Source organism: Heliangelus exortis, chromosome 1 (genome assembly GCF_036169615.1).
Source record: "Heliangelus exortis chromosome 1, bHelExo1.hap1, whole genome shotgun sequence".
Taxonomy (NCBI): domain Eukaryota; kingdom Metazoa; phylum Chordata; class Aves; order Apodiformes; family Trochilidae; genus Heliangelus; species Heliangelus exortis.
The window spans coordinates 64,667,753-64,684,155 of record NC_092422.1 but is presented as its reverse complement, the minus strand read 5'-3'; the positions used below and the strand labels follow the sequence as shown (position 1 = coordinate 64,684,155).

The window sequence follows — 16,403 nt, the reverse complement described above, 5'->3', positions numbered from 1 at the left end:
TACCTCAAATTTTTACTTCTCTTGTAAAATGCTTAACATGCATAGATAGTGGATCAGTTTTTGCTGGCCATGTGTACACCTGAACCAACTGCCTATAGTAGGCACTTGTAATATACCTAAAGGAACTCATCAAGAGGAGATGTCTAAATCATATCCTCTAAGACTCTGTTTGTCTCCATTGACTATAGAAAGAAAAAAGAATAATTTATGCTAAATTATGACATTAGGCTATTCTTGTTTCTTATTAATGGCTGTTGAAAAAGCAAAGCACAGAGTGGGACTTGAGATTTTCAAGTGTCTAGAAGCACAGCTGGTAGACTGAGCCCAAGAGAAGCAGAGTATTAAGCCTGGTACTTTCAGTTCTCTCTACAGCAGGGGATGCCCATTCATCTGAAAATAATGTGGCACCTTCTCCCCTCTCTGAGTGGCTCCTTCATATTTGGTAATAAGCACCACAAGCAGCTCCAGGTATCACTCTGATCTCAAGGGACACTCTACCAGCTTTGCCATAAACCAAGCATGACCTTCCTCCATCTCTAAAAGCAAAACAGACCATTTCACCTACTCTATTGTACTGGGCCTTTAGTTCAGAAGAGCAAGGTACTGGCATCCCAGAGAGACCTTGGGTATTTAATGGTGTTTGGAATGTCTGCTGTTCATTGCTGTTTCTAAAAAAATTTCAGGGCTAAAAAGTTAACGTTCTCACCATTCTACCATGGTTATATTATGCTAAGTGAAATATTTAGTGCTTGAAGAAGCATCCTGAACAAAATAGAGATCCCTCACTCTAAGTAGGCACTTCCTATTATTCCAAACAGACAGAAATACACAGAAAGGTAGTCAGAGGAGCTCTGTGCTAAAATACTTGGGTTCCAGTCAACCCCAACTTAGAATAACTTCTCCTGAGCAGAGGAAATATCCTCTGTATTTCTGCTCCACTTATTTTGCCACTGCTGGAAATGTTTTCCCACAGATCTATTCAAAAGCACCCTAACAACATACAGAAACCAATGCTCAGCTGCTCTGTCTGGGCCCTAAGATCTCTGGGTACACCTGGCAGAGGATGCCTCTCACAGACATTTGAAATCTGTAGTAACAGTGTTACACTCTGGGCATCCAGAAGAGCCAGGACAGCTAAACATCTTCCTGTAAGGTGACATTGTCTCTATTACTGTTTGCTTAATCATGTTTAATATTTGCTACTCCATTCAGAAAGATACACAGAATAATGCAATATTGATGTAAGAATAGTCTTAATTTATATATTTATTTCATAAATAGACATTTAAAAATAGAATAATAGTGTAGAAGAGGTAATAAATGTAAAAACCTGAGATACCACTGCTGCATCAAAGCAGAAGAATATCCTAGCAGTCAGACCCAGTTATGTATGTGTCATTTATCTGAAACACAAAAAAGCTCTGTGTTAATTAACTGGTTACCATAAAAACTGGAATTCACTTAATATAATGTACCACTGGGTTACAATATACACATGCATACTGGACACCTTCTGTTTCTATTTGGTTAAGTGTATCTTTTCAGCTCCACTTTACTTCAAATGTAAAGATGAATACATACATCTGCCTGGAAATTGTGCAGGAATCTACAGTCAGGCTTGCAAGGATCTTTAATATCCATTCACCTTGGTATGCCAAAAATATTAACAATCACTCTTAAGCTTCTTAACAGAAAGCCCTAGACAAGAATACGATTGTGTCACTACATCAACAAGTCACACTTTGTTTGAGGTGAGGATCTTGAGAGCTGAACACACTACATCCCCCCAGCTGTGTGCCATTTCAAATGTCATGTCCTGGACAGTGAATATGACATTGGATTTGTTAGAGAAAATTATTCTTTGTTTGGATTACTTATTTATTTATTTATTTATTGATGACTGGCTCCAAATTAATTTGGGAGCTAAGAGTAGAGATGTCCCTAAATGTGTCTAGGTGCAACTTGTGCTATCATTTATAATGTCAGAACACTGAAGTCATTCCTGTCTTTAGAGCAGCCCTGGCTTTATATCAAATGTCACAGAGAAGAATTCAGCTCTGGGTCTAAGTCTGTGTGACCAAGACAGGCAAAGCACCTCATCTATATTCTCATGGGACAGTCCCCACCAGTGGAAAAGCTTTAGGACAGATACATGTAAAAAAAGACAGTGTAAGTTAAGCTCTAGTTAACTAGCTTAACTAGTTAAGCTCCCTCCCTGCAGCAGGTCTTCCCAAATGCCTTACAGACTGAGTCTGTGAAAAACAGCATTTTGTTAATAAATCAGATAAGTCTACTGCAAAAAAAGTATGCTCAGGTATGATTTTTCCATTCTCCTCATATTGATACTTCTCTGCAGCACAGCTGAACCTCTGACACTCTCACTTTCATACCTCCAAAGTAAACCTGAAAAGTCATATATAATTAACATTAATTAGTCAATTTATTTTTCATTCAAGGAATACATTTCACAGTTACAGGTGCTAAAAATCTTTCCTATCTGCAACCTCACCCATTCCCCACTACCTCCTCCATCATGCACCCTTAAATTTGCTTCCTTTGTTTTGAGTAGTGGTGCTGAGGCTTCCTTGCCAATTGTTGCTGCTCAATGTTGACTCTAATAATTCTGGTGATGTTGCTTTTACCAGGCTCTGGAGACTTTTCTACAGCAGGACTGTTTACACAACAAGGATCCTTTGGTGAGCTGGCAGGTGAAGTTCTCAGTGACTGCAGAGTTTGATGTCTTGATGAACACCAGAATGATGAAATGGAGAATGAAGATGCTAGGAGAGAACAGGCACTCTTTAGTGAGAGAAAATATTGACCCACAATGAGCTTGGATATAATAGTTCAACAACCCCCAACACACACCCTGTAGTTTAGCATGGAACAAATTACTCCCTGATTGTAGTAACAGAATAGGACCCCTTTGTAAAGAGATTTTTCACTGCTTTCCTTTTTGCCTCCAACCTCACAAGTTCAAAACAGTCTGCTTTTTAAGTATTAAGATTTTCTAAGCTTGTAGCTGCTGTTATTCACGTGCCTGATGTTTTTCTTACTCTTCCCCAAGAATCATTATCTAGGCACTGGTGTGGACAAGGTCCAGGCTGACCCAGTATGACCATACTTATCTTCTCTGGCTTGCTGTTAACAATACTGTGTCACTGATAAGTCACTTTTTACAATCATATTAAATGAGACCACTGACTACTAGGCAACCTGCAGGCACAAAACAGTGACACTTGTTATGAATTAATTAATTATAATTCTTTTCAGATTCTGGGAACAAGACCAGAATGTTTTCTTTCAGCATCTTGGGAAAGTACAGAGAGAAAGCACACGCACTGGGTAGAGAAAAGAAACAGTTTGTGAATTGTGTGTGATGGGTAATGCTCATTTAACAGTGCATCTTTCATTTTATTCAAGGCAGCAGTATGGCTGAAACATGTATTTCAGAATCTGAAAAGAATTATCCCTCTTCTCCCCCCTCTGGCCTCCCAGCACATACTTCCTACACCAATGGAACTTCACTTTCTACCCTTGCACATCTCCATCTTTGATTCTTTCCGGGGAACAAGAAAGTTTAAAATACTTCTATCTTTCAATGAGCAGACAACCCTGACAGAACAGAGAGTCATTTTGGCCAAGTTGTAACGTGCTATCAGCAGAAAAACAAAAGCTGGACACTGTTGAGGAGCCCTTGACACCACACAGCTGCAGTAAGGAACAGATGCAAGCATAGCTGAATTGACATCAACTGCTTATTAAACAAGCCATGACCAACAGATGGGAACACTGCTTTATTATGATAGCCCTCACCAAGCACTGAATTAACTATCTGGAGAATGAGACTGGAAAACAAGTGGGTCCTAAAAATGTGAAATCCTACTGTGGGAAATCCAGCCAATCCACTAGACTGCCAGGTGCTACAGCTGTTACACTCTTGAACCCAATTTGGAAGAACTACATTTGCCACAGAAAATTATAGGAAATGATCCCAGCTACCCCATCTTTGCAGTTACAGTAATTACCAGTGTAATTGCCTCAAGTCACATCTCATTGTAAACTAAAAAGGAGCTTTGAGCTCTGTCACCTATGATTTCCTAATACATCAGGCAATGCAGTCTGTCACTGTGTGGCATACCCATACTTCATTCTGAATTGTTTTCTGATTTAGTTTTTTACTAGATGACCATTTTGGAAAATCAGCAAGGAATTTGATTGTTAAGCATTACAAAACAGAGAGAAGAGTAGAAAGACAAGGAGAATAATTTTTCTATAGAAACAAACACATATTTTTTAAAGTATCTATCAAAGCAATGACTGCAGTAACCAATGAGAGAGTTAAGTCTTTGTGATCTTGTTCAATCAAATAGTTTTATCTGAGTCACCTAGACAAAGTGTCATGAACAGCTAGTGGGAATCTGCCAGGACTTCTCTCACTCCCTCACTCTCTTACAAACACAAAGAACTGACATGATAGGAAGAGCAGGCACACATATTAAAATCATGACTTGTTAAATAAAATAGTTCTGGAATAAATAAGACAAAAATTACTCACCAACTCAATAATGAAGCCTAAATACATTAAACAACTAACACAATTACTTAATCTATATGTACTTCTGTTAACACTTTTGTTTTCCTCTTAACAATCAGGAATATTTTGGCTGAGCACAAACCAAACCACAAACATTCCAAAACAGGACCCACAGCTCTGCACACCAGTGCAGAGTAAAGTGGGGCAATCACCTTTTTCAACTGACTAGCAATGCTGTGCAGTGCTTGATGCCCCCTCAGGACTTGGCCCTCCTGGCTGCCAGGGCACACTGTTGGCTCATGTTCAACTTGCAATTGAGCAGAACCCCCAGATCCCTTTCTGCAGGGCTGCTCTCCAGCCTCTTGCTCCCCACAGTGTATGTATATCCAGGGTTACCCTGTCCCAGGTGCAAGATCTGGCACTTCTCTTTGTTAAACTTCATATGACTGGCAATTGCTCAGCACTCTGATCTCTCTAGATCCCTCTGCAGGACCTCTCTGCCCTCAGGAGTGTCAACTGCTCCCCCTTTGGTGTCATCTACAAGATTAAATAGTAAGCCTTGAAGTCCTGCATCTTAAGTCCTTTATGATGACTTAGATTACTTATTATGATGACTTTTAATATCATCTAGTCACTGTAAAATATATTTAGCTACCAAAGCTAAATTAACTATTAATGGTTTTAAAGGTGTTCAAAATATTTCTCTGAGGTGTTGACTCTGCTTTTAAAAAAATCTGCCTTCGTTATAAATGATCAAGAAATAAAGAAGTATTGAAAATAGCTACTAGGAAAATCAGGTAAGAGATTGCTCTAATCAACATCTGAGTGTTCAACATATAAATCAAGATTACAGGGTTATGTAAATATCTGAAGATGAAAACAGTATGTTTCAGCTTTCTGATTTTCCCCTTGTAAAACAAAGAAGGGTGTGTAAGTGAAAATAGATTTAAGCCAAAAAAAAGCACCATATCCAACATCTTTAGTGTCATAAGAAGAGGACAGAGCACCTTCTTTAGGATGTTTGACCTGCATACCACCTTGGAGTCTTGTGTGAGTACTGATAGAGTGCTATGAGGTTATTTGGGGAGGATTCAAATGGCCACTGTTCTCAATCTTTCCTTCAACCTGCATGAAATCAGTAGCAGGACTTGCTGATCATAATAGCATTGCTTCACATTTTGCCTAGCATCTGCATCTCAACATATCCAAGAAAATAAAGTCTGGGATAACTGAGTATTTCCAGTGAAACAGCCCTGCCTGCAGAAGCTGTGGTCTCCCACACAGCTGCAGGACCAGTCCAAGAACCTCTGCTCTCATAGTTCTGACCACGCCACTTCTAAAATGCAGTGGCACCATAATACCTGTCATAAGCAATGCAAATGGAATTTGCAGACAATCTTTAAAAGATGAGTAAGAACATATAGGAAACTTCAGGGGAGCCAAAACAAGTTGACTGATAACATGAGATTCATTGAGTTTATAGTCCATTACTTTTGGAAGTAAATAATTGAGAACCCTTTCCCTAGAAGGGTTGGATCAGATGATTGTTGAGGTCCCTTGCAACCTGACATTCTATGATTCTATTATTCGATAGTAAGGAAGAGGGTGAGAACATTTTTAAAGTAGTACAAGGAAGAACAAGCAAGTATGGATAAAAACCCTCGCCCCTCAGTTCAGGAAGGATATCGAGGTCCTGGAGCAGGTCCAAAGGAGGGCAACCAGGCTGGTGAAAGGACTCGAGCACAGATCCTATGAGGAGAGGCTGAGGGAGCTGGGGGTGTTCAGCCTGGAGAAGAGGAGGCTCAGAGGAGACCTCATCACTCTCTACAACTCCCTGAAAGGAGGGGGTAGCCGGGGGGGGTTGGTCTCTTTTCCCAGACGACTTTCAACAAGACAAGAGGGCACGGTCTTAAGTTGTGCCGGGGGAGGTTTAGGTTGGACATTAGAAAGAATTTCTTTACAGAGAGGGTGATCAAGCATTGGAATGGGCTGCCCAGTGAAGTGGTGGATTCTCCGTCCCTGGAGTTATTTAAAAAGAGGCTGGATGTGGCACTCAGTGCCATGGTCTAGCAACCGCAGCGGTGGGTCGAGGGTTGGACTTGATGATCTCTGAGGTCCCTTCCAACCCAGCCAATTCTATGATTCTATGATTCTATAATCTTTCCAGTGACTGTATAATCTTCAACATGAAGAGGTGATTGTGGCATCTCATGACAAACCTATGCTAGTCCAGGTATCTGCTGCAGAGTAATACAGACTATAGATACTGATGCCACCTCTAACTGAGCTAGCTCAGACACTAAAAGCAATTTAACCTCTGAAGCCTTGAGCTCAATATGCTGAAATTTAATGCCTGAAACACAGACATATACCTTTAATCTAACAAGTAACAAACAGCAGAGGGACTGGAATACATACTCTGCTTACTTGCAAGTATTAAGTTTGGTGTTATTGCATCTCCTCTGCTACTATAAATGTTAGGGAAATTAAGGTAGCATATGCCATAACACGCCTTATTAGTTCTTCCCTTTGCTGAGGAAACCAATACTGGTAATGACCAGTGTAAAGAATGGCTTCCAAAGGAAGAGAAAGAACCTCATCACATAGGACATGGGAAAGCAAGCTGGTCTAGCACCCCCAAATGCAGAAATCCCCTTGTGTGGGGATTAACTGAAGGTCCATCAGATATGTTTAATGCTTAACATTTGTATTTTCCTAGAGCTATTTCTTTACCTTCATATTCTTCTTCATTGCTAGGCAGCAAATTTCTTCCTTTCTGTTTTACTTGCCTCCTAGAGACAAATAAAAAATCATTGGAGTCTAACATCCTCTCCCTGGTATGTTTGTTGTCTTCTGCTCTGCTCTTCTTTTTCTTTTTTCCTTTATCTTCTTTCACAGTATTTTTCTTTGCTACTCCTTCATCTTCCGGAAAGGGCTTTGTCGTCTCTCTGTCCAGACTAGAAAATCAGACAAGGGAATTCACTAAGCTAAATCCACACATATCATATATTCATTTTAAATCCTTTTTTACAGGACACAAATTTCACTTTGCCCCATGTTTCACAGTACTTAAAAGAGAAGGACTTACCACACTTTTGATCATTTGACAGAGCTGTAAATGTCTTACAATACAGATTCCCATATTTATAAAAGAAGAAAAGAATAACCTACAACAGGGCTCTGGACCCTAGTTCTGTCTGCCTTTTACTACCCTCAAAAGAATTTGGAAAACACTTGTGGTTTTGGTATGGGCTCAGAGCACACAGTGTTTTAGCTTCCATATGGAATTTGTTAGTTACTTTTACAGAGTGTTTGTTCTGTGATATTTATTTCCATTACCATGACAGGAAAACACCCCAAACAGATGCTAGCATCTGATATAAAATTGACGAGGGCTATATTACTACCTATAAAGATTAGTGAATTAAGCATGACCTCCAGTATACACCACACAAGCATCAAAAGACAATCAAAAAGAACCCAGAGCTGAAGAGTTAGCCAACCTATTGTAATAGATCTCTGTTCACTCTGGACTCCTTGTCAATAGTGAAACCTTTGCTGTCCCTTTTACTTTTTTTTCCCCTTTTACCTTTTTTTCCCCCAATACAAGGATTGTCTCTTTAAGCATGGAATAGCATATTGCATGCAAACTTCTTGTTTCCTTTCTGATGAGGCCATGCCCTGAATACTGTGTTCAGTTTTGGGACTCTCACTAGAAGAACATTGGGTTGCTGGAGCTTGTCCTGAGAAGAACAATGAAGCTGGAAGGCTGTGGAGCATGAGACTTAAAAGGAGTGGCTAAGGGAACTGAGGTTGTTTAGTCTGGACAAGAGGAGGCTAACAGGAGAACTTACTGCTCTCTACAACTTTCTGAAAACAGGTTGTAGTTATGTGGGGGTTGTTGATAGGATAAGAGGAAATGGCCTCAAGTTGCACTAGGGGAGCTTTGGATTGGATATTAGGAAAAAATTTCTTTACTGAAGAGTGGTCAGGCATTGGAACAGGCTGCCCAGGGAAGTGGTGGAGTCACCACACCAGATGTTAAAAAAACCACATGTGGACATGGCACTTCAGGACACGGTTTATTTGGCTGGCAGTGTTGGGTTGACAGTTGGATTTGATGATCTTAGAAGTCTTTTCCAACCTTAATGATTTTATGATAAAATTATGATTCTACTTTGTTTGTATTCAACAGTGTCAACACATTCTCATTAGATCTGTGCACACCCTTGAGCAATGTGCTGCATTGATCCCCTCTGACAAGTATGACATGGGAGCTAGGCACATACTTTAGAACATAAGTTTCAGAGGAAAGCACAATTTCATGACCTCTAAAAGGCTCTGCTGGAGGCTCTAAAGGGGCTCTCCTGGAAACTCCAGATCTCTCATATGAAGCACTGCCATAGCATTGCTAATATTAGTAACTGATTAATATGTAACTAATGAAACACCTTCAAACCATTACATCCCAACAATATTTCCAAAATTAAAATAGGGCAATAAATTGCCAGTTAATAAAAGGATAGGGCAGACAGTTAATGCTCTTCTAATTGCCACACCTGTGGGTCGGATCATTTGGTTACATGCATAGAGCCAGCTAATTCACAACAACTTTAGTTAGAGTACTATATATGAAAAACTGACAGCATACATGAATCTGAAGTGTAACATTTGGGATTCATATAAAATAAATTCTCTATTTTTAGGTTCAAGAATACTCACGTCACATACTCCACCATCTGCATGACTCTTATGTATCGACAGGAAAAGTCATATTTAGTCTGGCTGATTTTAATTAGCTCACTTCTTAAACAGTGTTCCTGTAACAATACAATCAACATTCATGTAATTTAAATCTAAATCTCAGGAACAATGAAGATATATATGTATAAAAATCCAACTATTTTAATGTCACTGTAGTCAGTTTCTAAAGACTAAAGATAAAAGTTTAAAGTACAAAATACATTTCCTTAATATGCAGTATGAAAAATGTAAATAAAAATGCACTATGAAAAAATGTAAGATTATCATAATGGCTTACAAACAAACAAATAAACATAATTAAGTGAACTGAAGACTATACTGACTGTGATAAAACCTCCTACACTTCTCATTTTAGCAGCATTGAGCTTGTGAAAACCACCAAATGGATTATGGAGGAATGACAGAGCAAGACTTAATAAATTATCCTACTGAATTTCTCAGTACGTGTCTATTATATGAGCTCCTCACTGAGCCCTGAAGTCGATTTACTCCAGCTAGCTGGAGACAGGGACTGGGACAGTGAGCTCCCTAGCCTGGAAAATTTTATGTCTTATCAGAAACAATATCAATACCATTGCCATGTTGGTCTATTCTTCTGGGTTTACTTACTTTCCTGTTGTTGAACATCAGAACTGTATAGAGTTTACCACCTATTTCCACCCTCTTTGGTGTTGCTATGACAATGGCAGGTGCATAATATTCATTTCCTCTCTGTGTCCCAGTTTTGGCAAACACATAGTCTCCAACCTACACACATAAAAGGTAAATATTTAAGATAGTTTATGGGGATCACCATTCTAACGTGCTTCCATGCTTTAATATGGATTTTTCAAAGAAAAGAAGATTTTTTTTTTCCTTAAATGTATCAGTAATTCACAATTTCCACTGAATCAGGGACAACACAAAGTGAAAATAAAGCACAGAGCCCTACCAAATGTTCCATGGTTCAACTAGCTAGTCAAACACTGAGGAAGCTCTTTCAACTCTTCAGCCCCTTAAGTTTCACACAAATTGATGTGCTTTTAGTAAGCTGTTAAACCAACCTTGGGAATTTCAGGGACTTCCGTACATAACTGACTTATTCATAGTAATTTTAAAAATGAACACAGAAGTCACAACGTTCTATCAAAATCTTCAGACCTTGTCTAGAATTGAGTGGTCCCCTTGCAGAATACCAGAAATTACCTGATCAAGATTTGCCATCATTTCAAAGGGAAAAAAAGGCTCGTATCTCATTTTACATGTAACAAAAAAACTACAAAAAAAGTTTTTTCTGATCACAGAATTATCACAGTTGGAAGACCTCTTAGATCACTTAAACCTTTAAAAGATTTTAAAATCATCTATTCTTTATTCTACGTGTGACAAATTAGACATACACATTTGCTCTCATAAAAAAATAGGATTTTTCACCTGCAGATACGGGCATGGCATAGCACCTCCCACAGGTATAGTGAACTTCACAGGTACAATACAGGTCCCCCCATTCTTGAAATCAACAAGTGCACAGGTAGAACTGATATTCTTTATCACAGTTCCTAAAAAACAACATCATAAAAATTTCAAATGATTTATCTTTTACCCCTTGAGGAAATTTTCTTTAAAAATCCTATAAGCTGTCACACATCACTAAAACCAAACATATCTATACCATACATTCTTCATTTTAATTTAGCTAGGATAAGCTGTGCTTATAAATATACAGAGAAATTTGTACCTGTAATACAGTCTTAGTAACCATAATGCCATAAAAATAGAAATTATTTTCAAGCCCAGATCTGAAAGTTGTAAGCTCATCAGGTTGATGATTGTTGACATGAATGAAAAGGAAACCACAGCTAAATGTTAAATTTATATTTGTAATTTTAAAAGCCAAATAAGTAAAAGTAATACAAAACTAACCACACATGCACACGCATCTTTTTAAATGAAACAGCAGAAAACAAATTTACCTACTAATCACTATGGCTAAAAACTCAACAAAAAGACAGAAGCATTTAGTAAATTCTTTGAACACAAGCAAAAGCTTGGCTTTTGCCAAATAATCAAATAAACATTTAAGGAAGCTATCAAGCAGGGATATTTTCAGATACTCAGTTACTTAAAAGGATTTCCTTCACACTCTTCTTATATTCTCTATGAATTTATTATTGCTTGCTACCTTTACAAAATGTATGTTTTTCTATAAATGTATATATGTGCACACACAAGGTATATATTCATTCTTCATTAATATGTACATGTAATATTAAATCTGATTAAGGAGAAGTAGCTAATTACGATCAGAACATATGTTTTATCCATACTGAGAAACTAGAAAACATTATTTAAATTGTGGAAAAAATATATACCTGGATAATAAAACCCTGTGACATCTGATCTTGCAATCACCTTTTGGCTTTTGTGAGTCCCAGATATTCGGCCTTTTGGTCTTTTTTTAGACTTTGACTTCATGGTTTCTTCTTGAAGTTTCTGAAATTTAATAATTTAATAATAATTTAATTATTTTTTTTCCACAATACCTAGGCCAGTCAGCCTCAATATATCATTTGGAAAAATTAATTAAAAATTTAGGCAATATAATGATGACTGCTACAGATAAATTGGATTTCCAGTAAACTGGAATTATTTTAAACATTCAAAATAGTAAAAAAAAGAGGAAGCAACGCTGCAGGAAGTACTCACAGATAAAATAATGTAAGTGTTCTCACTGTAAAATCCTGTTTAACACCATCATAACAATACCTATTATTTTCATGTGTTCAGATGGAAATTTACCTTGATGCATTATGGCTCTGGCTGCCCTTTTTTTTAGAAAAATTTTTAAAAATTTGTACAATTCATATTCAAGGTTGAAGTAAAGAAAAAATCAAGGGATTTTGCAAAATTTAGTCCAGACAGTTGACTCTTCACAACAATCTTATTTTCATTAAAAGTATCTTACTGTTTAAAATGATTGATTAAAAAAAAATCAAATATAGAATCAAATTATTTTTTTTTATAAACTTGAAGTGCCTGGAAAAACCCTGTTAATTTACAAACTATAAACTCAAAATTTAATTTTCAGCAGTTTCAAAACATTCCATCTTAGCAAGATATATACCACATTTTCCAGAGCTGCTACTGTCTATCTTTTGCTCTGCTAGTTTGGGTTCTTCACTCACTAATTCACCTCTCTGGGGGGGCAGCTCTCCAGACTACAGCTCCTGACTACACCACTACAGCTCTCCAGGCTACACCACAGCCACACAGAACACTGGAGCTTGCTGTTGATTTGCTCATACATAAATCTGTAGGGCCATGCACCAGATGGTGAGAAGAGAAATCCCAATGGGGCTCTATGTGGACTCTCAATTCCTAGATGAAATCAGTGACTGCAATTAGAAGTAACTGAATGAAGAGTGCAAAAGCACAATGGATCTCTCATAACTGAGGCCAGGGTCTGTGGGAAACACAATATGTGAAAAACAGTCAGAGAGTCACAAATCATAGGTTTTCAATGTTAAAATATGCCATTGGGCTTTCTGAGCTTCTGCCTTCTTTACAGTCACCGTATTCTGTTACCTTAAAGCCTTTTATATCTCACATTACTATTTTATGGAGCCTCAGTGTTATTTGCCTTTAAAATAAATCATGCTCCCAAATCTCTTTTTTTCTGTAAGGACTAATTTCTTCCCATTCAGGGCATCTTTCTTACATGAAGTTTTGAGAGGATCAGGTTATTAGGTGTACATGTCAGAATGTGAAAAAACACTTTATATTTTGTTTTTCTGAGAAAATTTATAACATGAAAACATTTTATTTCCAATATTAAAAATACGAAAACCAAATGTTTTTATAAGTACATTTTAATAATCCTCTAGAATAACAATATCACTTATATTTACAATAGTAAATTAATGATTAAACAATCTGTTATTTTCTCCATACTCCTGCTCACAATAATGCTTCTAAATAGCCAACAGAAGTTTGGAAAATTAACCAAATAATCATTCCCACTGATTTTTAAAACACATATTTATATCCTCCCTTATAAACAATTTGTTTAAACCATCTTATATGGTTCCTTTGAATCATGAAACACAGCCTGAAATTTCAACCTTTTCTACAGAACTACACATTGTTGTGAAAAACAACCATAACTCTCAGACTAACTCCCTGTTTGCCAGGGTGTGTCTGACCTGCTTCCTTGTATGAATACATTTTTCTTCCTATAATGATGTTCCCTAACAGTCAATATTGATAGAAAAGATGTGAATAAATTTGACTAAATTGTTTTCTCTCAGTTTCACTATAACTATCACAAAGTCTCTTTTTCCAGTTTCCTACAACAAACAGCCCTAAAAAAAAAGTCCTAAAAATAAGCAAAGCACTCACACAAAAAGGCAAAGAGATATTTTAAAGGGGAGATACGTGGATGGTTTCTAGCACATTCTTTACCCCTATAGAATATAAAGAATATATAGAATATAGTCTAAACAGCAGTGAAGTAGAACCTAACAAGGGCTGATTTAAGTGCAAAGACTTGCACCTTCATAGACACAAGTAGGTATTTGGGGAAACCATTTACTTAGCTCCTCTGGCTCCAAAGGAACAGCTGCTTCTGAATATTTATTATAAACTAATTTGTAATGCTTGACTAATAACTTGGGCAACTTCCAGCACTCTCCATAATCCAAATACTAAAGACTGAGCAGCATCCACAATGAGGATGCTGAGCCCTGTAGAATTCAAGTGGCTTAGAAACATGGTCTAAATTCAAACCCATCTTTCCTACCTCTCACACGGCCTTTAGGTGTTCAGTGCACATGACTGGGGCATCTTTAGAAAGCCTGTTCCTGGGATATCATTCCCCAGTTTTTCTATTACAAAAGAACCCCTCCTGATTCTCAGGAATTTTTACTTGTGTAGCTATGTTTCTGCTCAAGGCAATGCATTAAGCCACAGGAGACTTTGGAGAATCTGACAAAATGTTTCTAGGTAACTAAAACTTTTTTGTTGCTGTGGTATTTGGGATGCTTGTTTTGCACTGTCTCCCTCAAGAGAATCAAGAGCAAAGACAGAGGATGCCAAGCTGTTTAAGAAACACATGAATGCAAAAAAAGGTTATCAACAGACAGAGATTCGTGATCCTTAAACAGTGAGGAATACTGAGGAGTGTAAGAATTAGGACACCAGGAAACAGAAGAAAGTGCCAAGGGAAACCCGTTCCAAAGAATTAAGTTTCAGCTATAAATATTTCATTAGGAATAATAAAGTCAATTGTGTATAAAATACATTTTTCAGAAATGTATTTCAGAAATGTTCTTTCTTTTCAGAAAGAACAGACTCAATGAGCCACTAGAGGTCCCTTTCCACCCAAATAACTATGCATCACAAAACACATGATGCTTTTTCACTTTTTAGTTATTTTTGTCCCATGATGACCATTCAACAGGGTCACAAACCCTGTTGTTTAACAAACAAGCAACAGCCTTGCACATTCAAGATCATCTTCAGGGAAATGCATTTAAAAAAGTATATTCTTTAAAAAGTATATTCTTAGTGAGAGTGGATCCTTAATTATAAATGCATCTTTATCTCCCTACAGAACCTGAAATCCACTCCTACGCAGAAAGAAATATTTAGGATGAGATTAGATTAGAAATATTAGAAATATTAGAAATAATAGAAATATTAGGATGAGATTCTCTGTCACACTCGAAGGCTTAGGGAAATAAATACTTTACAAGAATAAATAAATACTTTACAAGAAAATGTTACAGCCATTAACAGAATGCACTAAAGTGTCCTGGAAGCTATCATGCTTGGAGAATAGTAATGCCATGACCCCAACATATCTGAGATGATCTAACATGCCAAGTGGGTAAGGGACCTTGAAAAAGTCCTTTTACCAAGTGACATAATGTTGTAAATAGCTTTATAATTCAGTGAGAAAAAAACACAGTAAGAAATTACGGTTGACTGTTATGCCTGACAGGTTCAAAATAGAACAGAGATACAACATTGTAAGTCAAACAAGCTACTTATTGGGAAAAAAAAAACAAAACAAAACCAACCAACCAAACAAAAAACCCACCAACAAAACGAAGTAAATTATACATTTCTCATTTTTAATAACTTTATATGAAAGATGAGTGCCAGCCTGAAGAGGAAGATTTTTGTCAACCTATGCTTTAATCTTTACAGCAAAAGGAACTGGGTAAACAGTGTAAAATACAGTCTATAACTAGCCCTCCAGGGCTAGATAATTGGGTAATCATCAACATTCAGTATTTTATATTTTGCCTGATAATAACTAAACATGTTGGCTCATCTCCCAAGGCATTTCCTTCTTGCATCACTAGAGGCCTTCAGGCATCCCACTGCCCTGTGCAGATGGATGTCTCCTTCATTCTCCTCCACTGGCACGCACTGCCTTTCACAGATACGTGCAAACACAGCAGCCTGAACATAACTCCCAAAGGTCAGAGCCCAGAAAGAGGATAACCAGACCATTACTTCAGTTGTAGGCTTAAACAGAAAGCTCCTGTAGCAAGAACATCCAAAAAGGACTACCAGTTCTAAGAAGTTGTGAAGGTAATTAGGAACCCTTAAAATTGAAAAACTAAAGGGTTTTATTTTGAATGTACCGAAAAAAAATCAGCAGGCAATTTAAAAGTCTGCTTTGCTAAGCAGACCTCCAGGTTTATTGTGATTTTTCTCATGACTACAAATTCATTCAGTGTCATATCAGCTATTTCCTTGATATAATGTATTTTAGCTGGCAGTTTCATTTTTTATACCATTTCGTAGACAGATGTCACAACTGGAAAAACCTCCGACAGCGTTTTTAAAAGGCTCCGCATTTTTTTTTTGCATTTTGTTTTTCATGATTTTGTCACTATTCTTTCTGCCTCATAAGCAGAATTCTAATTACATCTGCAATGCTGTCTCTCACTCTTAAAACCTTTCAGTTGCAGATTAGCAATTACTGAAGATGGTGCTCTGATTAGGCTCCTAAAGCAGGTTGACTCAGGATAAGCGATTGCACAATGTTAATCACATCATGACTGAGAGCACACATTTATTGGTTCAAGGAAACAGTAAAATTAAAGTCAAC

The 16,403-nt window shown here is 37.4% G+C and overlaps 1 protein-coding gene across 7 annotated transcripts in view; it reads right to left on the bottom strand.

The window, feature by feature from the left end:
- Window positions 1-1,236: 1,236 nt before the first annotated feature.
- Window positions 1,237-16,403, bottom strand: part of VWA3B (von Willebrand factor A domain containing 3B) — a 68,505-nt gene continuing 53,338 nt past the window's right edge. For 6 of the 7 annotated variants that reach the window (XM_071746272.1, XM_071746254.1, XM_071746282.1 and 3 more), the window contains 7 exons: window positions 11,653-11,773; window positions 10,715-10,839; window positions 9,911-10,048; window positions 9,260-9,357; window positions 7,271-7,494; window positions 2,643-2,780; window positions 2,203-2,403 (listed from right to left, as the gene is read on the bottom strand). In XM_071746272.1, the coding sequence (XP_071602373.1) occupies window positions 2,291-2,403; window positions 2,643-2,780; window positions 7,271-7,494; window positions 9,260-9,357; window positions 9,911-10,048; window positions 10,715-10,839; window positions 11,653-11,773 (957 nt within the window). In that variant the 3' untranslated portion in view covers window positions 2,203-2,290. Of the gene's footprint in view, window positions 2,781-7,270; window positions 7,495-9,259; window positions 9,358-9,910; window positions 10,049-10,714; window positions 10,840-11,652; window positions 11,774-16,403 lie in introns of all 7 variants that reach the window. The other variant, XM_071746251.1, reaches the window with a different exon arrangement.